Below are 22,234 nucleotides of genomic sequence, written 5' to 3'. Positions count from 1 at the left end.
GCTGCCCTCCAGGACGGCTCCCACGTGCCTCCTCCCTCTCCTCCTGCTCCTGAGGCCCCCGCCCCTCTGGAAGCAGGGACTCAGCACCGTGAGGGGTGCAGATGTAGCATAGGGGATGGCCCTCAGAAGAGAAGTCAGGGTTCCTGCTGGGCAGCACAGAGCCGGGGTCTAGTGGAGAAAGGGGTGCTGATAGGGAGGGCAAACGCCAAGGGTGGGGAACAGTGTGGGATGCTTTGGGGGTGGTCATGGCAGGGGTCTCAGACCCCAGGGGTCAGACACCTCAGGACCAGAGGAGGAGCCGGTGGGGGGTGACAGGGAGCGGTGGGCCTGGGACTGACCAGCAGTCACATAGCCAGACAGTTGCTGTGTGTTGTTCTCAGGGGCCACTCCCACCCCAGGCCAGAGGGTTGGTGAGAGGTGAGTAAGGGATCTGAGTGCCCAAGGGGCCCAGGGGCTTTGAGCAGGGGTGACACGGTCAGGTATGTGTTAGTGCCGCCACCCTCCCCTACTAGAGGATGGACTTGAGGGGACAGGGGCGAGAGGTGAGGGGCCAGGGTGGGGTCTGCCAAGGCCAACCTCTCAGCCCATTTGTCCTGTTGGTGGCTCTGAGGCAGAGTTCACATCTCACACTCAGAGCCTGGGCAGGGTGTCCAAAACGGTGGGGGAGTAAGTGGGGGGAGTCCTTAAAGGACACTTTGTGCACAGCCCTGTTTACAGACAAGACGATGGAGACCTAGGGAGTGGTCATGGTGAATCAGGCAGAGACCACGGTTAGGGCCCAGCGGGCTGATCACTGCCCCACTTTGTGATGAGGTGACTCAGTTGTCGTCATTCAGTCGCTCGGTTGTGTCCGACTCTCTGTGACTCCATGGACTGTAGCTCACCAGTCTCCTCTGTCCATGGGGTTCTCCATGACAAGAGTCTCCTCTTGTCCATGGGAGGCAAGAATACTGGAGTGGGTTGCCACTGCTTTCTCCAAGGGATTTTCCAGACCAAGGCATCAAATCCTCATGTTCTGCATTGGCTGGCAGATTCTTTACCACTAGTGCCACCAGGGAAGTCCCAGGTGACTCAGTTTACCCACCTATAAAATGGGAGGGAACCCCCCTGATGTCAAGGCTGGGGCTTCTGCACTGAGGCTGGGACTGCATGGATGAAGTGGGAGGGAAGCAGGAGGAATGCTGATTGCCAGGCCAGGCCTTGGAGGGACTGGGTTCCCCTGACCAAGGCTTTGGGCTGAAGCTGTTTGCAGCTCTGGAGCCCAGCAGGGCCCCTGAGGCCCTGACCTCACTGGGCAGAGCCCCTGGAATGCCCTGTGTGTCCACATGCCAAGGAGTCACCCCAGCTCCAGCCTGCTCAGAGACCATAGGGCCCACCTGCTGCCAGCCCCCAGGCAGGGACACTAGTCTGCAGAGAGAACCGCCAAATGACCCCAGGGGGCCTAAAGGCTGGAGGGTAGCTGAGCTCCATCACTGTGTGCTCCAGGCAGGTCACTTAACCTCTGGACAATAGAGAAATGCATTCTGATGCCCTGGTTCATTCACGGGCTCAAGGCCAGTTGCCTCAAACCTCTGCGCCTGTGTGCCCCTCTGTGGAGTGGAGCGGCTCCCTCAGGGGTCCCACCTGCCCCACATCGGCTTCCCCTGCTCCGCGTCTGCAGAGGCCAGGGGGCTGGTAGGGGCTGCGCACAGTGCCATGGTGCTCCACACCCACCCCCCACTTTACAGACAGGGTCCCTGGGCTCAGGAGGTAAGGTGACCTGCTCACCAGGGTCACAGACCCAGGGCTCTTAGCTCCTACCCAGCTGCAGCTCGCCTGGGCCCCCAGGACAGAGTTCAGCAGAAGGAGGGGTCCGATGGGGCTGGGGGACAACCTGGAGCCTGCAGCCGACCACACACTTACCTGGCCTCCAGCAGCACCAGGAGCCTTTACAGAGACCACGCAGGGTCCCCAAGTCCCACCTCCACATCCATGCCTGTGCTGTCCCCACCACCCAACCATTGCTCTCAGAAGGAAGTCCCTGGGCTGCAGAGCGGTTTGGGAAGCAGGGCACTGGGGGCAGGCTGAGTCCTGAGTGATGCAGAGATGGGGACGTTCCCGGACAGAGGGACCTGGGTGAGCTGAGGCCTGGAGGCAGCAAAGTGCTGGGTATGGAACAGCAGCCAGTCTGGCGTGACCAGTCACTTGGGCTTAAAGGGCAGTGTGGCCAGAGCCTGAAGGCTGGGCACACAAACCAGGTCTCCCTTCCGAGGTGACTAGGGTCTGGGGAGGGGTCTTTTTTTTCTTTTTATTTTTGGCTGTTCTGGGTCTTGGTTGCTGTGCAGATTTTCTCTAGTTGCAGGACATGGGCTTCTCACTGCAGTGGCTTCTCTTGTTGTGGAGCACAGGCTCTAGGCACATGGGCTTCAGTAGCGGTGGTGCATGGACTTAGTTGCCCTGAGACCTGTGGGATCTTCCCAGACCAGGGATCGAACCTATGTCTCCTCTACTTTCTAGAACCCACCCCCTTCTCCCATTGCCTGGCCACTCCCATCTCTGATACTTGCCAGGGCCTGACCATGGGGAGGTCCCTTCACCTCCCTGTTCCTGGTCTGATGGAGCGGGACAGACCTTCCTGTTCTTATATTCAACAGCTCTGGGCCTCTCAGCTTGGGCTGGACACACATACAGGCACTGACTCGCTGCCAGGGGTGGGGGCAGAGTGAGGGGCCACTGTTCTGAGAGCAGCTTGTCAGCGTCCTCACACTGGCTGGTCTCTACTCCAGGAGAGGGGAGGGGAAGAGCCTGGGGAAGCAGGGGTCTGAGATCCTGGCTTCAGCAGGGCTGCTGGAACCCTAGCTGGGCCGGTGCTCTGGCCTCGTGCAGACTGTCCCCCACGTGGCAGCTGACCTGTGGCTTTGCCCAGCCTTCTCAGGAACCTCTTGGCCCCACAGGCTGTGTTTTGGGGTATCTTCCTGACATGAAGCAGGTTTGGACATTTGGGAGGTGGGGCCCCTGGCCTAGCCCTAGGTCCTACAGAATGGGGTCCTCCCTCCTTCTCCAGGCACCCATTGTGCAGTAAAGGTGTGTGTGTGGTCTGTAAAGCCCGTTCCAGCACTGATATTCTCAGGCTCGCCCCAGAGCCCTGACTGTCCTGTGCTCCCCAGAGTCTGGGACGGCAGGACTGAGTCCAGTTCAGCCCCTGGGAACAAGCTCCAGCCTGAGACGTGGTCCTGATTTGTTTCAACCCCATGGGGAGGGTTCAATAAGCAAGAGAGCTCCTCTGTTCCCCCAGCCTGGCCCGGCATAAGTCTGGTCTCTTCTCGGGGGCCCTGCCTAACAAGGAACAGAGCACAGGGACCCATTTTACACAGAAAGACGTGGGTCTGGAGACCAATACACAGGGTCCTGTTCTCTGAGACCCACTTCTCCCCCAGGAAGCCCTCCAGGACTCTCCTTCTCCATCCCCAGGCAGGAACCAAAATGAACAGCAAGCTGCTCCCTGGTGGGTAGGGGCTGCTTAGGACTTTATTAACATCAGCAACATCCCCTGCCCACCACTGTCTACAGCCAGGACACTCCCCCTGCTCAGGACAGCCCCTGGTGGGTGGGGTGGTCTCCCCTTCCTCATCAACGAGGCACCAAGGCCACTGGGCGGGCGCATGGAGCTCCGGGTCCTGGGGTCACATCGGGCCTTCACACATGCTTCTTTCCTGTCTCCAGATCGACCTGTATGCGGGGGCCCTGTTCGTGCACATCTGCCTGGGCTGGAACTTCTACCTGTCCACCATCATCATGCTCGCCATCACGGCCCTTTACACCATAGCAGGTGCAGCGCCCAGGGACACACAGGAAACCGGGAGGTTAGCCGGTGGGGGTTCAGGGCACCTCCTCCCGTAGCCTGGGACCTGGCCGGTTTGAGCCAGGCACGTGGGCCTCTGCAGCTGCTCAGCCAGCCTGGTTGCTGTATCCACCTATGCAAGGGCAAGGGGCATGGGTGTGGGACAGCTATCCCTCCCAGAGCTTGGTTGCCTCCCCATTCCTCCCCCGTTGAGGCCAGGCCCCTCCAGCTCTGTCGTCTTCACTTGCAGGGGGCCTGACTGCTGTCATCTACACAGATGCCCTGCAGACACTCGTCATGGTGGTGGGGGCCGTGATCCTGACGATCAAAGGTGAGGGCCGTGGGCCTATCCAGTAGCAGGTCCCCCATGTTGGCACTGGGGGTGGGTGTCCCCACAAGGTCAGGCTGTGAGGCTCTCAGCCCCCTGCCAGCCTCCCCTGGGTGGCAGAAGCCTGTTCCCCTCTCACCCCAGCTGCCCTGTGGCACTTCTGTCACCAGCTCAAGCCGGCTGGTGTCTGGCTGCAGAGCTGACGCAGGAAGCAGGGCCATCCATATCCACCTTAGCTCAGTTACGGGAGGTGGGGCTGTGGGTGGTGTGCAGACACCACTGGGAGACCACGTACCTGCCTGGACATCGGCCCCCACTGTTTGAAACCTTGTATAAGACCCCAAGAAGTGCTGTGGCAGGCAGGACAAAGGCAGGGTGGGAGGAAGGGATTCAGACCAGCATCTCCTGGTCTGGAAACAGGGGTAAGCTTGGGGGCTGTCCCAGAGGTAGTGAGCTCCCCAACCTGGGAAGCATGCAAGCAGAGCCAGGAGGAGCCCACAGAAGGCAAACAGAGGCCTTTATAGTCTCTTCCAGACTCAGACCCTAGGACCCTTGTTTAGTGTCTGTACCTTTGTTCTGAGCGCTCACCTCAGCCTGGCCTGGGCTCCGGGTGGGAATGATGCTGGGGGCTGTGTGGAGGGGGTGGGAAGCGGGACCTGGGGCTGCCTGGGCTGTGCACCTGTCTCCTCACAGACCAGGGGCCTGTGTCCCCGGAGCCCGCTGCAGGAAAGGCACCTGGGCAGCCAGGCCCAGTCTGGTTAGGGGTGGTGGGGCAGTGATCACACACAAAGCAAAAGCCACAGGCTTCCCTGGTGCCTCAGCTGGTAAAGAATCCGCCTGCAATCTGGGAGACCTGGGTTCAATCCCTGGGTTGGGAAGATCCCCTGGAGAAGGGAAAGGCTACCCACTCCAGTATTCTGGCCTGGAGAATTCCATGGACTGTATAGAGTTGGGCACAACTGAGGGACTTTCACTTTTGGCCCAGACCCCAGAGCAGACAAAGAACAGTGAGCAGTGAACGTGATCTCGGCTCGGGCCAGCTGGCTGTCAGTGTGGCCTTGGTGGCTCCCCTGCCCTTTTGGGACTGTTTCCCATCTCAAAGCCACACCCCCCCCCTGCCCCCCAGCCACTCTCAGCTCCACCAAAGTCTCATCCTCTGGAAGCCCCTGGGTCAGGACATTACCCCTTCCGGCTACTGGGGAAAGTCCTTGAGTGCCAAGGAAAAGACGCGGCTGCCTCCTCGAGTCGACAGTGAGCCTGGCGGGGGCCCCCTCCTGGCTGATGAGCATCTAGAGGCTGCAGGACATGGGGTGCCCACGTGCAAAATGTTCCTTTAATATTATTATTTTAAATACAAATAAAATAGTCTTTTGAATTCACTTTTTTTAAAAACCCTCTATCTCCACACCTTTCCAGACACTGGGAAAGGTGAATGCAAAAAAGTTTGAGTCTCCTGTACCAAGGAGTTACTCGTGAGATGAGGGCAGTGGGGCCGGGAGTCACGGCCACAGGCCGCTGACCATCACCATCCCACCCGCCCCTGCAGCTTTCGAGCAGATTGGCGGGTACGAGCAGCTGGCAGAGGCCTACGCCAGGGCCATCCCATCCAGGACCATCTCCAATACCACCTGCCATGTGCCCCGGGCAGATGCCATGCACATGTTCCGAGATCCCTACACCGGGGACCTCCCGTGGACTGGGATGACCTTCGGCCTGACCATCATGGCCGCCTGGTACTGGTGCACGGACCAGGTGAGGGTTCACGGTGCCACCCTCCCCCATTCCTGCCTTCCAGGGTGCCTGTGGAGGTGCGGGTGGCCCAGGAACCACTGCACAGCGAGCCCAGGCTGGGCAGAGGCCATGGACGGTGTGGCCCGGGCACGGGGTGCTAGGGGTCCTTGCGGTCCCGGGGGGCGTGGGCCCGCCGTTTAGAGTCAGATGGGGCCCACTGGCTGCCACCCGTCCTGGCCTTCAGGTGCTTCGACTGGGACAGTTTGGAGTACGGGATTCCGAAGGGGCTGGGGTGTTCCTCGGTGGCCCTGCTGTTGGCCAGGGCACTGGCATTTCGGGCCTGCCTTGGGCTCGCAGGACCTGGCAGCAGACGGGGCCCTGGGCCGCTCTTGGCCTGCCAGTGCTGGGGGCTTGCCATAGCCGGGCCTGCTTTCCTGCTGGAGCTCTCAGCGCCGTCGGCAGTGGGGCGGAACCGTGGGGGTCCCAGGGTCCTCAATGGTCGTGGGAAGCCATCTTTCTCCCTGATGCCGGAGGCAGGGCTTCCATAGTGGTGAAACCGCTGGCCCTGGTGGAGAGAGAGCGGAGAGGTGAGACCCGGGGGCTGGAGGCAGCTCCATCCCTTCATGAGGGCTCTGGCCTGCAGCGAGCATGCCTGGCTTTACTCCCTGGCCCTGCCCCCACCAGCTGGACGTCCTGGACACGTTTCCTTCCTTCCTGTTTTTCCCTGTTTTCCCACAGGTACTATGGGAGTGATCCTGCCCTTGTGGTCACATCAAGGCCAGTGCCTGCTCCTCCCCGAGGCCCTGCCCACCTCCCCCATCTGTAAGGTGGCAGATGGGCCTCCACCTGGGCCAGGTCTCTCGTGCCTGGGGGCGGGGTCCTCCTTCCAAGCTGGCACCAGGTGGCCTCAGGGGGCCAAGCTTCCTCCCGGGGCAGAAGCAGATTATGTCTTGCCTGCCTGAAGGCCGTGGATACCCCCAGGCAGCACTCGGGTGGGAGGGGCCCTCAGGGGCATTGGCCTGACCACCGTCCTTGATTCTGGACCCACGGCCTGAGGACCCCACCCTGGGACTGAGGCCGCCTGGCCGAGAGTCAACCCAGCCAGTCATGGTAGAGTGAATGGGGACAGACTTCCTGTGAGGCGGGCCCGGCAGTCCCATCCACAGGACGGGACACTGAGGCCAGGGTGGGTGCCAGCCAGTGAGGGGCACTCTGCATCTCCCAAGCGTAGCTGTTCCATGTGCTTGCCAGGAGACCCTGTCTGGGTTGTGACTGTGGGACGCAATCCAGGTGGGAAGGGTCCTGGGCCTGTTTCCCCACCTATGATAAGTGACATGGTGACATGTGACATGGTGATATGCTCAAGGGTCCCTGTAGGCTGTACCCACTGCAGGCGTCTGCCCAGCACCTGGGAGATCTGAGGCCCAGCCCAGGTGACAGAGGGTCTGGATGAAAGGCCAGCAGTGGAGGGTGGGCAGGGGGTGCCTGGCAGCCCCATGGACCAGTCGGAGCCCCTTCCTCACCAGGCACCTTTCATTCCCTCCCCTCTTAGCATGGGCCTGGCATGGCCCTGTGTCCAGGGCTGGGACAGTATTCATGAGATTTCCCATGAAGGATGAGTGAGTCAGCACACAGCCTGGCCTGGAGGTCAGGGTTGGATCGGCCTCCTTCGTGGATAAGGTCACATGGGAAGGCAGAGGCACTGCTGACCCCATGGGGGTCCATAGTGTCAGGAGCTTGGGGCCGTGTCTGGCCTCAGCCCAACCTTCCTGTCCCCCTCCTGCCCAGGCTGGGTCTACCCGAGGAACTGCTGGGCCTCGGACCAGATCCCCCACCACACAGGTACCAGTCCACTGGGTCCTACTCAGCCCCTGATCCAGGCAGCCCCTGGTGTGATCAGCGCCACGTAGAAGCTCTGTGTGCTGGGGCCATGAGTGCTTTTCACCTTCTTCAGACGTTTCAGTGTCTCCCAGCTCAGCCACAGCATGTAGGCGACGCGCAGAACCCAACAAAACCAATGAAACAGGAGGCGGGGGCCGGCCAGGCACTGGGCTCCTGTCTGGGGGCTGCCGTACCCTCCCGCTGCAAGCTGCTCATCTGCACAGCGGGGAGGTGCACAGACAGGAAGGGCCCTGGGCCTGCCCGCTCCGGCAGTGCTGGAGCTCACTTGGTCCTCTGTCGCGGCTGCAGTTTCAGATGGACCATCCCTCTCGGGCAGCAGCTGGGTCCGTCCGCATCGACCACAACCCTCAGGATCTGCTGCAGACCGGGTGTCGTGTTGAGTGCACAGCCCCCATCACCTCCTGTCACCCCTGTTCCCACGAGCTCTTCTCTTGTCCCCTTCTCACAGCTGAGCATCTAAATGCTCCTAGGCTGGCACAGGGCCATGGGTGACCCTGCGATGACCCTGATGGACGCCCGCCCTCTATGACTTGCTGCCAGTCAGCCAGACCTGGGCTTGGCAGTCCACACGCGGCCTCATCCAGGCTGTGCAGCAATCCCGAGGGTTGGGGGTCACATCCCACCTTGCAGGCGAGGACACAGCACTTCCAGGAGGTCCCATGGCTGAGAGGGAGGATGGAGCGGCCTCAGGCAGGGCCTGTGTGGCAACAGTGCTGACGCTGCCGGGGCCGGGGCGGTGGTCCTGGCCTGGCCTACGGGGGCACCGCTTCTCCAACTGCGGAGTGGGGCAACCAAGACTGTCCTGCCCCTGCCCCAGGCCTGGCCACCAAGAGCGTATGGAGTGAAATCACAGAAGACGGCAGGGATTCAGGGAAAGGCTCCTTTGAGAAGTGCAGCCCCAGCTCTCGTAATCACAGGACATCGAGGGGAGGGGTCTACAGAGAACCACAGCTCACCCCTCACTGCAGACAAGGAAACTGAGGCCCAAAGTGAAGAATGGACTGTCCCAAGTCAGAGCTGGTGGAGAGGAGGTGGAACCAGCCTGCCCTGCAGCCCCTGCGCTGCCAGCCTGGCACCGGCCATGTTTTAAGAAAAGCAAAGGCAGTTTATTCTGAACTGCAGCAGGGGAGGCAGCTCCCGTCCCTCACGTTTGGCAGAAGCTCAAAGGCAAGCAGAGGAGGGGGAACCTCTGCAGAGGCACAGAGGGGAGGCTGGGGGCGGGGCGGGCACTGACAGGAGGCCACCAGCCTGGGGACACAGGAGGCAGGGACTCAAACTGGGCGCCCGTGAGAACGGTCAGGGTGGGGGGACGAGTTGGAGACAACAGTTAGAGAAGCTGCCAGTTATTAATTAGGTCCTAGTCACCTGGGGCTGATCGTTACAAAGTCACCGTGCAGCTTCCTGGGCGGGTGCTGGAAACAGCCATCTGCCTTCCTGCCTGGCTTTGAGAGAGATCAGGGCAGAGGTTTCCCAGGCAGGTTGCCATGGGTCATGGATCAGAGTACTATATTTTTTTTCTATTGGTCGAGCCACAAGGCTTGTGGGATCTTAGTTCCCCAGCCAGGGACTGAACCCAGCACTAACCACTGAACCACCAGGGAAGTCCCAAAGTTCTATTTCTGTATGCAGCTCAGCCACCGTCCATGTGCTGTTCAGTCTGCATGGGATGGGCTTCCATAGTTAGTATGTGTGAGTATGCCTCCAAGGGCACACTTTTATCTTGAGCTGACTATAACAAGAAAACTGCACCAAAGCCAAAATTTTCAGGAATCACCATCTCTGATTCAGACCTCCTTTATCGAGCAAGTTTACAATCTTCAGGGCATTTTCTGAGACACTTAGAGGGACCTCTGAAGAAGCTCATGACAGTTTCTCTTAAGGGTGCCAAGCCCAAATGGGCACCTAGAGGCCTCAAGGATGGACACTTGGAATTTCTAGCCTTTAGAAAATCCACTTTTGTCAAAGCAGAGGCTGTGTCCTGAAACAAAGGCTGTGTCCACGCCTATGCACAACCCTGTGACTCTGCACTTGCTCCCCAGGATGTTAACTGTCCCCAAGCAGCAGACGTTAGATCAAGTAAGGACCAGTAGGCCCCTAACTATTAGCTACTTAATACCGTCACCCAAGCAAGAACCCGGGGAAAGATGGAGAAAGACTGCATCGAGGAAGCACCTGAGGTCCTTGGTGAAGAACAGGCTATAGGGGCTTCTTTGCTGGCCAGTGGTTAGGAATCCACCTGCCAATGCAGGAGACATGGGTTCAATCCCTGGTCCAGGAAGATCCCACATGCTGGGGACCAACTAAGCCTGTGCCTGAGGCCCATGCGCCTAGAGCCCATGCTCCGCAACAGGAGTAGCCCCTGTCTCGCTGCAACTAGAGAAAACCCAAGCATAGCAACGAAGACCCAGCACAGCCAAAGATAAAAAGAATCAAAGAGACAGTCTGCAAGCCTCTATTTCCCACGTGTGTCCTTCCCGCCCCTTTGCTTTGATGTAAATGTAGGTAATTTTCTTCGGTTGATGAAAAGGTGCTGGAGGATGAGCCAGGAAGGGTGGAGTCGCCAAGTGAACCCAAGGAATGTTCTAGTAGATTCCACTGACTGCACCCTTAGAGCTTTGAAAATTGCTCTGTCCCCGCCTGATTTAGCAGGAAAACATCTGTTTTAGAGCTCACCCTGACTGGGACCCTGTAATTAATTGCTTCACCAACAGCCATGTCAGAGGGAACTGCTAGGAGTTACTTGTCAAACTCGCGTGTTTGGGAAATAAGTGAAAATCACAAAGAATTTCTACTTCTGAACTGCAGGAAGTGATTTAAACTGCAGAACAGCAACTGAAAAATACTTGCATTTAAAAGTTACAGACTGCACAACTGGGAACATACTAATAACCACGGAGTCGTATGCTTTACGTAGCTGAACTGTGTGTGAATCATATCTCGGTAAAGCTATTTAAAGTCCCGTGTTCTTAAAAGTAGAGACGTGGTGTCAGAACTGAGAGGATCTCAGGTGCCATCAGTTCCAACTCCCCCCTCCCATTCTGCAGATCTGGAAATTGAGGCCCAGATAGGTGTCGCCTGGGGCTGCATGAGGAGTTACCCTCATATTGCAGCTTCTAGCTCCTTCCACAACTGACATGTGAGCTTCCCCAAAGCCAGGTCCTAAAGCTCCAGACCTCTGCCTGGGACACAAAACACAGCTGGAACCAGTGTCTACTCCTGACACGTGCATTAGCTTGCCGGCCTCTCATGACAGCGCAGGAGGTGGCGAGAGGGTGGTGGGGGTTGGTCCCTGACATCTCTCCATGGTCTTCTCCAGCCCTCACAACTGCTGGGGCGACAGGCTGGGCAGGACCAACACTCCTCTGCTTGACAGATGGGAAGACTGAGGCTTGGAGAGAACCTGGGCCCCAGATGCTCAGACAACCAGCAGGGGTGCTGTCGGGGGTCGGGGAGGGTGCATCCAGGGCTGACAGGTCAGCTTCTATCTCACACACTCCCTGAGCCCCGCGGAGGAGGAATCCGGGGCAGCTGGGACTCACTCCCTCCCCTGCCCCCAGGTCATCGTGCAGCGGTCACTGTCCGCCCGGGACCTGAACCACGCCAAGGGGGGCTCCATCCTGGCCAGCTATCTCAAGATGTTGCCCATGGGCCTGATCGTCATGCCGGGCATGATCAGCCGCGTGCTGTTCCCAGGTAGGACACGCTCCGGGGGCGGGGTTGCAGGATGTGGAGTGCGCCAGGAGGAGAGGTCAAGGACAGACAAGCTGTTTCCTGGCCTGGAGAAGCAGGGAGGGACATGGTCCCCGGGCCACAGTCAAAGGGATCCACACGGAGGTAGCTGGATATGAGGTCCGGGCAAAGGCCACCTCCTGCTGTGTGACCTCCGGGTGTGAAGGAACACCTCTGTGCACCGCCATCCCCTCATCACAAACTCGGGAGTAGACCACTCGTGTGACCCTGAACACTTGTCACCTCTGGGCGTGCTACATGTGTCTTCTTCTGGCTCCTGGTCCCTGGCTCAGGCTGCTTCTGCGGGACACTGGGTAGTGACCTGCAGTATGTGAGCCCTGCCTGGTTGCTACCACCCCGCCACCATGAGATTTCCCCATAACACAGAAAGCCATCAGCACCTGGGATGCCCAGCAGGTGGCACCTGTGGGTGCTCAGTCCTGGGGCTGGGGCTCCCAGGACCCCGACCCACCTGTGTCTCCTGGTCCACAGGGCGTGCAGCCTGCATTCTCCTCTGGGTGCCCGCCTCTTCTCTCTCCTGACCCTGGGCCCATGAGGAGCCACTCAGGGCTCCGCTGAAGGTCCCACGGGTCATGTGGGGGGCGCTCAGCTGTCGGCGGGGGGGCTGGGCCGGCCCGTTGGCTACCTGCTCCGAGTGGCGCCTCCGGAGACAGGCCGAGCGATCCGTCACCTCGAAATACTCGTCTGACACGGAGGAGGAGGCCAGTGAGGCCCGCCGGGGGCCAGGGCCGTGGTCAGAGCTGCCCGAGAGGCTGTCCTGGTCACTCAGGGTCACGTAGTCATCGTCGTCTTCCTCCTCCTCCCCGTCCAGCCCGTTGGGGACCACCTGCCCCCCACCGTCGGGGTCATCCGGGGTCACAGGTAGTTGCCGCTGAAGCGCGGCATGGCCTGGGCCCGCCGTCCTGGGCAGCCCGTGGTCTGTCCCGTTGTGGGGTGATTCCTGCTCTGGAGTCTCCAGGGCCCAGCCAGCATCACCACCCTCCTGAGCGAGCACATCTGCCACTGGGACCGTCCGGGGCTTGGGCACAGGCGGCCGTGGCTGGGCGTCCCCCTGGGGGAGGCTGTTCTCGGCAGGGATGCTGTCTGGTGAGGCGCTGGACTGGAGGGTGGGGCCGGGGTCCTGGCTCTGCCTCCACAGCTGAGTCCCCGCCTGGGACGTGTCTCGGATCTTGATACGGTTCATCTGACTGGGCTGGGGGTTCCAGATGTTGGGGTCGATAATGTTGATGTATCCCAGGATGTCGCTGCCAGGCTCGGGGTCGGGCTCCACCCACGTGGGCAGGTAGTCGAACATGTTGGCCCGCTCCAGGTTGAGCAGCCCTGGGTGCACGGGCAGGGGAGGCTCGGGGAGGTCTCCCGGGCGCTCAGCAAGGGCCGCGCCCTGCACCCCCGCAGGCTTCGTAGTGTCCTGCTTCTCGGACGATGACTTGGCGATCTCGTCGGCGCTCTTGGCCTTGACCAATGCGTACTTGGGGTTGACGAGCTTCTTGGCCACGGTGCCCGAGGGCACCAGCGGGACCGAGGGGGGCAGCACAATGGGTTCAGGCTCAGGCTCCTTCTCCATGGGGATGTCCTTGAGGCTGACGCTGTGTGACATGAGGTACAGCTCCTGGAACTGCCGGTCGAACATCTCCACCACCTGGCCCGACAGCACGGAGATCACGTTCCGATCCGTCCTGGCGGCCGACCACGTGAAGCTGCAACACAGGGAGGCAGCCTGGTCAGGTGTGGGGTCTCCCCTGCCCCAGTGCACCCAGAGGCCAGTGTCCATCAGACTGCAGCCACAGGAGGGTTTTGGGAGAAGGGAGCAGAGGCAGGGGCAGGCTGGAGCCCCAGGGTCAGGCCTGGCGCGGGGCCTCAGGCAGCCCCATGCACCAAGCCCTTCCTGAGGGTGCAGCCTGGACAGGGTGTGGCGTCCAGCACAGTGACTTGTGCCACCATCAGTATCTGCTCGCCCACCCTGTGTAGCCGTGGGCACCCCCCACCCAGCCCCCTGCCCCTGCTTAATGGACCCAGTCGAGCTGGGCCCCGCCAGCCTCATCCCGCCCCCACCCTTGAGCGGCTCTTAGAGTGACCGCCCTGTGAGCCCTGCCCACACTCCACCTCCGGGCTGCTGACACCTTGAGGCTGGAACAACAGTCTGGCGGAGGAAAGCGTCACTCTGCCTGCTTCTGAGACGGGCAGGTGGCGTGCAGGCGGGCCCAGCACCACTCACACCTCAGCAGTTTGGGGACCAGTGAACCAGAATAACCGGGGTGTCATAGGCAGAATTAAGGGCAGAAACCAGCTGGGAACTGGAGCCGCCTCTCCCCCACCCACCAGAAAGCCAGAGTCACCTGTAGGAGCCACAGATGGCCCGGTCGCCGTCCACGAACATGAACTTCTGGGCCAAGGCGCCCTTGAACTTGGTGGCCGACCGCGTGAAGAACTCGGTTCCTCCACTGCTCCGCACCCTGAGATTCTGGGTTGGAGACAGGAGACGGAATTACATGACCCTGCACTGAGCACCCTACCTGGGCCTGGGGAGGGATCCAGGCGAGCGTGGACAGGAAGGATAAGACAGAGGGAGGGCCTAGAGAATGGGGTAGTGCATGTGTGGGACCTGGCCAAGGTGGGTAGGGGAGGCGGGTCCAGCCTGGGGAATGCTACTGCAGGTCTCCAGCAGGAGGGGGAGGTGGACACGTTTCAGGCAGGTCCAGCAGATGGCTGGGAGCTGTGCAGTGGGGTATGGGGCTGCCCTGAGGGACCTGGGTACTGCACTTGAACAGATCTGTGGCCTTCCCAGCATGGGTGACCACCGTGCCCAACCCCCACCCCACCCCCATCTCCCCATCACCACGGTGTCCCTGTTCCCTGATCCTGGCAACCTCCCCCTCTTCCCGCAGAGCCAACCCCCTGCCTGGTTCCCAGGGCGGTTCAGGAAATGGCCATATCCCCCCTTGCTGGGCCAGCATGGTCAGCTCAGGAGCCGGTGAGAGAGGTCCCAAGAGACCACGGAAGGGGAGCCAAGACCCAGAGGGAGTAGAGGATCTCCCAAGCGTCAGAGGCAGACCTGGTCCAGCCCAGTCCCCTGTCAAAGCTAGATTCCTCCTGCCTTTCTCTGGGCATCAGAGCCCTCCCTCTCTGCAAGTCTGTGGATGTGCCGGGATCTGGGGACAGGCTCCCCTCCCGTCAGGAGAGCTTCCTGTTTGGAGGGAGGGGCAGGCATGAAAGCCCAGTGGTGGGGGGACCCCAGGGTGGGCAGGGCAGGCCTGGCTGAGACCTGGGGGTTGAGAGGACACCTGAGGGCACCCTGATGTGAAACCTCAGGGCAAGAGGCAGACAGGCTCAGGGGGTGCAAGCATTGCCCAGCTCGCGACTGCCCTAGCTCCCACTCTGGAGGACTGAGCTCAGGAACTCCATTTCTAACACAAGCCCCAGAGAACCTGAGCCTGAAATCCTTTGTCTGCCTCAGTGACAGGGTTCTTATTCCCTCCGGGGGCCCCTGTGCCCACCGGGGGTGCTGGCCTGTCACACCTTCTGCAACACCCCCATCTGTCACCCTCGCATACTAAGTCATTCACTGATCCCTGCCGAGGTCCCCAGCCCACAAAGGGGTGACCATGACAACGACCCCACACTGGAGACAGGGGAGCAGATAGGTAATGACCTCGGCTGTGGGCAGCCTCCTGGGAAGGCTGGCATCCAGGCTGACGTGTGACAGATGAGGAAGTGCTGGTCAGGGTGGGCAGAGGGTGCGGCACCCCAGACTCAGGACGACAAAGGCCTGACTGAGAACCGGGAGGACTTTGGGGGAGAAGGGTGGGCTATGGAGCCTGCAGAGTGGGCCCAGCCAGATGTTGATGAAAGACCCTATGGGGCAGTAGGGAGCCAAGGAGGAATGTGAGCAGGGAACAATGCGGGGTGGGGGAGCCATCCAGAAAGAACGCATACATTCACAGGTCGCAAAGGCTGACACTGGGTGTGGGGTTCTGTGCCTGAGGGAGGTGGGCCTGAGTCTGGCTGGACGAAAGAACTGGAGGCTGTCTCCACTCCTGCCCTCGGCCCTGGGTACTCCACGTCTGTCCCTTCTGTGATGGGTCACAGACCCCTTGCTTGGGGTGCCCCAGGGTAGGACCCGCAAAGGTTGAGGGGGCAGGTTCCAGGGATGCCCGCCTGGCTCTGCGGCCCAGCTCAGAAGGCAGATAAACCTCTGCTCCCAGGCTGGCTTCCCCCACTGCTTGTCTGCACACAGCCAGCCCAGCAGGAAGCTGGCTGCGACCCAGGACAATTAGTGCCCGTGACTTTGTACCAAACACGAAACAGGCTCGGGGACCAGAAGTCTGAACAAAGCTCCTGGAGGCGGTGTGAGGCCTTCTCCTGTCACCTGTGCCTGACCGCAGCCCTGCTCCACAGCTTCTGTGGGTTCCTGGCCCAGAGCTTGGTGCAGTCAGGCCGCAGCTTCTCCTCAGCCTTCAAGGACGGCCCCCAGCCAGGACTCCCCTCCCACGAGTATCTGCCCCCACCCTCCCCAAAGCTTGTCCCATGAAGGGCTCAGAAGGTCACCATCTACAGCTCAGAGTGACTCAATCCGTGGGGGAGGCAGGCCTCAGCTTTGCCCGATGCTCTGTGTGACTCTAAGTGACTCTCTGGCCCTCTCTGGGCCTTAGTTTCCCTGACTGCGTGATGGGGGCCTGGCCAACCACTCCAGGCCTGTCCAGCCCTGGGGCCCAGCAGCAGGCAGGGGCTTGTGGTGGCTCCCCCCATGGCAGCGACTGGCTATTTGGTGCTGGGTGGGGGTGGGTCTGGCCCCACCCCGTGGGGCTGGGCCCAGATGAGGTAACGTCTCAGGAGCCAGGGCTCGGGTGAGCAGAGATGGAGGATCCACAAAGCTGCGTTGTTTCCGAGCCTGGGATGTTCCCAGCAGAGCACACAGCAGGCGGGGGACACAAATGGGTTGCCCTGGCCCTGGGTGATCCCCAGATCCTCGGGAGCCTGTTTCCTGATACGTGCTGGGGCACTGATGGCTGGGTAGAGCTTCATCCACTCCCAGGGTGCAACCACCCCAAGGGTGGATGGACGCGGCAGGGTGTGCTGGGCACAAGGGCTCCATGGAGTCTCCTGTGTACACATGGGGCTGGTGGAAGGTGGGGGGACCAGCCCAGACCCCCCCCCCTCCCTGAGCAAGTGGGTCACTCTTGAGCTCTGGTCAAACACAGCCCAGTCCTGGTGCGAAGGGAATGCAAGCTGGCCTCCCCCTACCTCAGTGTTCTCATCTGTGAAACAGGCCTGTCCACCCCCTGCTTCAGGGCTGCTGTGAAGATTGAGTGCATTGGGGGAGGGGCTAGGTGCTCAGCGGCTGCCTCCTAAACTGGAGGGGACAATGGGGGCTGTGCCACGCAGCGCGATGGGAGTAGCATCTCCCTGCTCTCTCCCTTCCACTCAAGAGAGCAGAAGGGAGGGACACAGAGGAGTGGAAAACATCTGGAACGGTGTGGACTCGGGCCCAGGGAGGCCGGGATGCTTGGCCATATGCAATGGTCAGGAGGCTCAGGGAGCAGACTGATTTGCCCGAGGCCTCCCAGTGGACAGGGTCCAGGCCCCAGAGACTGAGGGCAGCCCGCACCTGCACCCTGGCAGCTCTTTCACCCTCCAGGCCCTGCTGGTACCTTCTGGGTCGGAGGAGGCATGGGGAGGTCCAGAGACCACTCAGAGCAGGCCTGACGGGTGACAGCAAGTTCAGGCCAGGTTGGGGACAGACAGCTGTGTCCTGTGTGCCTTCTTCTAAAGGGTCTGTTTTATGGGGCAGGGGGCACCAACACTCCCCCTGGCGTCCCCCAGGAATAGGGAAGCTGGGATGGGACGCACCCTTGGGGGCAGTGGACAGAGCAGAGGTGGGGCGCTCCTGGCTCCTCCCTGGGGCCAAGCCGATTGGCTTTGTGACATTCTGGGCCAGGCGGTTCTCTGTTGGGGGCTGTCCTGCGATCGCTGAGCAGCACCCCTGGCTGCCACCTGCAAGATGCAGGTACCGCAGTGCCCTCCAGGTCACAGCCAGCAAAAAGTGCCCTGAGTCCACTGCAGAGCCTGGCAGAGCCAGGCCAGGGTCCAAGAAGGCACGTCAGGAGAAGGGGAGGCCCAAGTACCAGAAGGGGGCGGGGACCAGCCTGTCCAGGAGGAGCTGGAATCCGTACATCCTCACCCGGCACCTTCCCACGGCCATCCTGCCTGGGATTCCTTTGTTCCTCAGAAATGGGTCCAGCCTTTGCCCGGGCGGCTGCTGGTTTTTCCAGTTCAGCTGCACAAAGCCAGCTAGCTTTTCCAAGCAGCCAGGCATCTCACAGCTCTGGTGCCATCCTCAGTGGTGACCTCGAGGCCTGGCTCCCTGGCCCGGGTACCCCTCAGCACCGAGTCACCCCTGATGTGCCCAGCCCTGGGCCTGGGGTCATCTTCTCAAGGCCTGTTGCCATGTGTAGCATGGGCACTTGTGCCCACGTTCCCTGGGCCTGGGAGTCAGGGCCCAGCTGAGCAGGCAGGTGGGGGTCTGGGGACAGCTGGGAGCCTCAGGCTGGGGAGGGGCTGGGGCCAACCCTCCCGCCTCCCAGGAGTGGGCTGAGTCCAAGCAATACTGCAGCTATTTTCAGACTGTGTTGTCAGCTCAGGGGTCCGGCTGGGGGGCTTCCCTGAGAGGGAGACGTGAGGGATCACCAGCCAGACCACAGCTTAGAGGGGCGCAGGGAGCCCCATGGCACTCACACCAGAGCTGGGCCCACGGCTACCCCAGTGCCCTGCCCCCATAGGCCTACCCAGCTCTTCATGGAAGCCCTGCCAAATAAGTGACAACATTCCCAATTTTCAGACAAAAAGACTGAGGCCCAGAGACCTCAGTGTCTCTGCCCAAGGTTATAGTGCTGAGGGCAGAGCTGCGGCCCAGGCCTGGCTCCTGGTGTTGCCCCCAGATTGGCGCCCAGCACCACCGTGGTCGTGAGTATGACCCTAGCAGGGACAACCTGCACCCTGGGTCCCATGACCGGAGGGCAGGTCACTGCAGAGTTGGGCAGGGGCGGCAGGCCCGAGGGCGGGCCCTAGGATTACCGGCAAAGGAAGTGCTCCTGGGACAGGTCTGGGCCCAGCCAGCCTGCAGGCAGGGAGGCAGGCTCTCAACAAGGTGACACTGGGCCAGGGCTGGGCCCACAGGAGCCTCTGGCTACCTGCCCGGGCTGGGAGGGGGCGGACTCAGAGGCGAGAACGACGCGGCCAGGGTCACACATTCCTTCCGGTGAAAATACCCAGTCGACCCACGGCGTCTAGCTCCCGAGTGTGTCATCCTGTGGACCCGCCACCTTCTGCAGAGCAGGGAGGGGTGAGTGGGGCAGGCTGGGCCATGCTCCGGGCTGAAGCCTCATTCCCAGCCTCCTGCCCTCGGCCCAGGGCCTGGGGTTTGTAACTCCTGTTGCTGCCGCAGCCATGTGCTTACCCGTTGCTCAGAGCACCTTCAGAGCCATCATTCATCGGCTTTCACCCTCAAACCACCCAATGAGGCATCCTGGTGGCCACGGAGCCCTGGAGGCTCAGGAAGGTGGGCCCCGCGCCAGGAGGTCGGCAGCCAGGAAGCCTGCATGGCCAAAACCAGGGTGACCCCACTGCCAGGTACAGCCTCAGTCCAGGACGCTGGGCACTAAGGGCGTGTGGCCCCATCTGCGCCGACCTCCCATCACTGGCTTTTAAGGTCAGCTCCAACTTGGTGGAACGCCTCTGGGCAAGTCACAGGCTCCCTCTGGCCTCAGTTTCTCTGAGCGTCCTGGGAAGCCTGGTCTGGATGGCCTGCCCCACTTGCCCACTTCCAGGAGCTCCAGACACTTCCAGGAACCTACGTCTAGGGTTTCCCTGCTGAAAGAGCAGGGGCACTGGAGCCTCTGCACAGACTAGCCTCCTTCCCCTTCCTTCATCTGTATGTGGAGGCAGGGTACTCAGAGGGTAGACAGCTGTGATGTGTTCAGGGTCCCTGAACACATGGGGCAGGGGTGCAGCAGGAGGGGGCCGGTTGGCCTCTGAGCACGGGAGTGGGCTGGACGAGGCTCTGTGATCTGCTGCCCACAGGACAAGGCCCCTGTGGTCACCTTTCAGAAGCCACCTCCTCCACACTCTGGTCCTCCCAGCCTGAGCTGTCCGCCCCGGGAGTTGGCTCTCGGTGCTAATTACACGGCAGGCAGCACAGCGGGCCAACCCACCAGCGAGACCACATAAAAATGTCCCAACAGCCAGAGACTCGCACTGCCTGGAGAGCTCACACCCACTTGAAAGGACTCAGCTGGGACAGGGGTCACTGGACAAAGCCGACTAATTATGGGTGCTGGAGCCCAGCCCCTTGTTAAGCGGGATGGCATCGCCCAAGGCGTTCTGACCCATCGGAAGCTATGCTCAACCAGAGGGCTCGTGCTGGCCCTGCGCCTATGCCTTGCTCACTGGCAGGGGAGTCCCTACATCCCCGATCGGTAACGTGGAAGGGCCACCCCTCCTGCCGGCTGCCGAGTGGGGGGCCTAGTAACCATATCGAGGGCCCAGGATGAGGGCTGTGACAGTATCTGCTGTCACTGGTCTATACCCTGGGGAGTGAGCTGCACACAGGTGCCAAGCAATGGCTCCGTCCACCCCCAAAGTGTTCATCGCTAAGTGATGTCTGACTCTTGTGACCCCATGGACTGTAACCTGCCAGGCTCCTCTGTCCATGGGATTTTCCAAGGAAAAATACTGGAGTGGGTTGCCATTCCCTTCTCCAGGGGATCTTCCTGACCCAGGGATTGAACCCGGGCGTCCCACATTGCAGGCAAATTCTTTATGGTATGAATCACCAGGAAGGCCCCAAGTAAGGCACCAGATGCCAGGGTGTCTGAGCAGAAGAGCCCAGCCACAGGGGCCATCGACCCCTCCACAGGACCACTGAGATCCTGGAGTCCAGAGAGGGGAGGTCACGTGCTCCAGGCCACACACAGCAAAGCAGTGCTGGGAACCCAGGCCCAACCTGAGAATTCCGCCTCCATCTCTGGTGTCACTCCCTGGAAGGCCCTTCCTATTCCACTGGCTCCTCAAGTCTGTTTCAACTCTGCAGCCTCCAAGGAAGCCCTCCCTGACATCAACCCAAGGAAGCTTCCTCTGTTGGGTCTTAAAGACTATGGGTGGATGTGATGTGGAGACAGACTTGGGCTTAGGACTTCCTGAGTTGAAGCTGTCCAGCTGGGGTGTGAGCTGCCAGAGCCGAGGGGTGAGCACCCTGTCACTGGAGGTGAGCAAGCAGACAGACAACCACTGCGGCATGGGCTGCTTTGAGACGCTGGTGAAGGAGCACCTCACGTGGGCTTTGACACCTGGTGGCAGGTAGTGTCCTGTCCCCAGGGCACTGAAGCAGAGGCCACGTGACCACTTGGTGGGCGGCCCTAGACACAGAACTCTACGTGCTCGCCCCAACCCACATGGCAGGTGCTCCAAGAATTTGTCAACGAACTGAAAGACTGGCCAGCTCACCTTGAGGTGTCCCAGGTGCATGCGGGCCCGCTCACACATATGCAGGAAGTACTTGACGTTGCTCTCGTCCACAATGATATACACGGCCACCTTCCTCTTGAAGCCAGCGTCCAGCAGGTCCTTGAAGATGTCCACGTCGGTGAACATGTCCATGACCACAGCAATCACCTGTGAACAGGAAGGGAGACCGTCAGGCCACGTAGCCAGGAGGACAGGTGCCTCCATGCCCTCCACCCTCTCCCACATCTGCCCACTCTGGCTCTGCTCCCTGCAGCCTTGGCTCTCCTGGTCCTGAGGCTGCAGGCGTAGGACCGACACTCAGGGTGCGAGATGCCTAGTGGGTGGCACAGGCTGGACTCTCTGGACAGCAGGGGATGGAGGCAGGCCCAGTCCACAGGCCTGCCTTTTCCAGAACACAAGACCGCAGAAAACCAAGCCCAGTGACTGGGAGGTGAGGAATGTGGAGGGAAGGGGAAGGTGCTGAAGAGCCCAGAGGAGCTGACTCAAGGTCCCACAGTGGGAAGGGGGCAAGTGCTGGGGTTGAAGCCCCGGCAGCCCCCCCAAACCTGGCTCAGAGCTCGGTCCTGTTTCCCCTCCTGGGCTGCTTTCCCAAGGCAGGCAGGCCATGCCACGCCTTCTGCCCGCCAACCCGGGAAGCTGAGATGAGCCAGATGTGTCAGCACCAGGGAGGAAGGCGGGGGCTGCGGCCGCCCACCAGTCATCGGTCCCTGGACAGGCTCCCTCGCCACCACCTCTTGTCTGGTTTGGAGAGAGTCCAGAGTATGTGTGCTCTTCCTGTCCTCTGACCACATCTGTGCCACAGCAGCAGACCTCAGCCTCGGGACTGGCTCTGGGTGGGACCAAGAGGTCAGAGTGCACCCAGCCCAGTCCAGCCGAGACACACCCAGGCCTGACGTGCAGGAGCCCTGGCAGTGCAGGGCCAGGGAGTGGGGTGGTCAGCAGGTGCCGGGCCTGGCAGGGCTCAGGGGCCAGCAGGCTCTGGCACTCAGTCTCTCTCCTTTGCCCTCCCCGCCCCACTGGGCAGCAAGGGGAACACAGCAGACCAGGGCCCAATGCTGCTGAGCCCTCCCACCCACTAAGGCCAGTGCCACGACTCCACCCTGGATCTGAGAGCCCCCTGGAAGAGTCTTCCATCAAAAGGCAGGCAGGGTTGTTTGCTAGGCCGCACAGTGAGCTGGGCACAG

General features: G+C 61.0%; 2 protein-coding genes across 2 annotated transcripts in view; one reads left to right on the top strand and one right to left on the bottom strand.

Moving 5' to 3' along the window:
- SLC5A10 (solute carrier family 5 member 10) overlaps nucleotides 1-22,234 on the top strand; it is a 54,396-nt gene that overhangs the window by 5,393 nt on the left and 26,769 nt on the right. Inside the window, exons 6-9 of the mRNA XM_061143634.1 lie at nucleotides 3,703-3,808; nucleotides 4,071-4,151; nucleotides 5,695-5,900; nucleotides 11,339-11,474. Of these exons, the coding sequence (XP_060999617.1) occupies nucleotides 3,703-3,808; nucleotides 4,071-4,151; nucleotides 5,695-5,900; nucleotides 11,339-11,474 (529 nt within the window). The remainder of the gene's footprint in view (nucleotides 1-3,702; nucleotides 3,809-4,070; nucleotides 4,152-5,694; nucleotides 5,901-11,338; nucleotides 11,475-22,234) is intronic.
- The window catches only part of FAM83G (family with sequence similarity 83 member G), a 28,602-nt gene continuing 11,784 nt past the window's right edge, over nucleotides 5,417-22,234 (bottom strand). The window contains exons 2-5 of the mRNA XM_061143633.1: nucleotides 21,030-21,197; nucleotides 13,868-13,992; nucleotides 11,983-13,228; nucleotides 5,417-6,444 (exon numbers count right to left, since the gene is read on the bottom strand). Of these exons, the coding sequence (XP_060999616.1) occupies nucleotides 6,037-6,444; nucleotides 11,983-13,228; nucleotides 13,868-13,992; nucleotides 21,030-21,197 (1,947 nt within the window). The 3' untranslated portion in view covers nucleotides 5,417-6,036. The remainder of the gene's footprint in view (nucleotides 6,445-11,982; nucleotides 13,229-13,867; nucleotides 13,993-21,029; nucleotides 21,198-22,234) is intronic.

Source organism: Dama dama, chromosome 5 (genome assembly GCF_033118175.1).
Source record: "Dama dama isolate Ldn47 chromosome 5, ASM3311817v1, whole genome shotgun sequence".
In the NCBI taxonomy this organism is placed as follows: Eukaryota; Metazoa; Chordata; class Mammalia; order Artiodactyla; family Cervidae; genus Dama; species Dama dama.
This window is presented reverse-complemented; position numbering and strand designations above follow the sequence as displayed.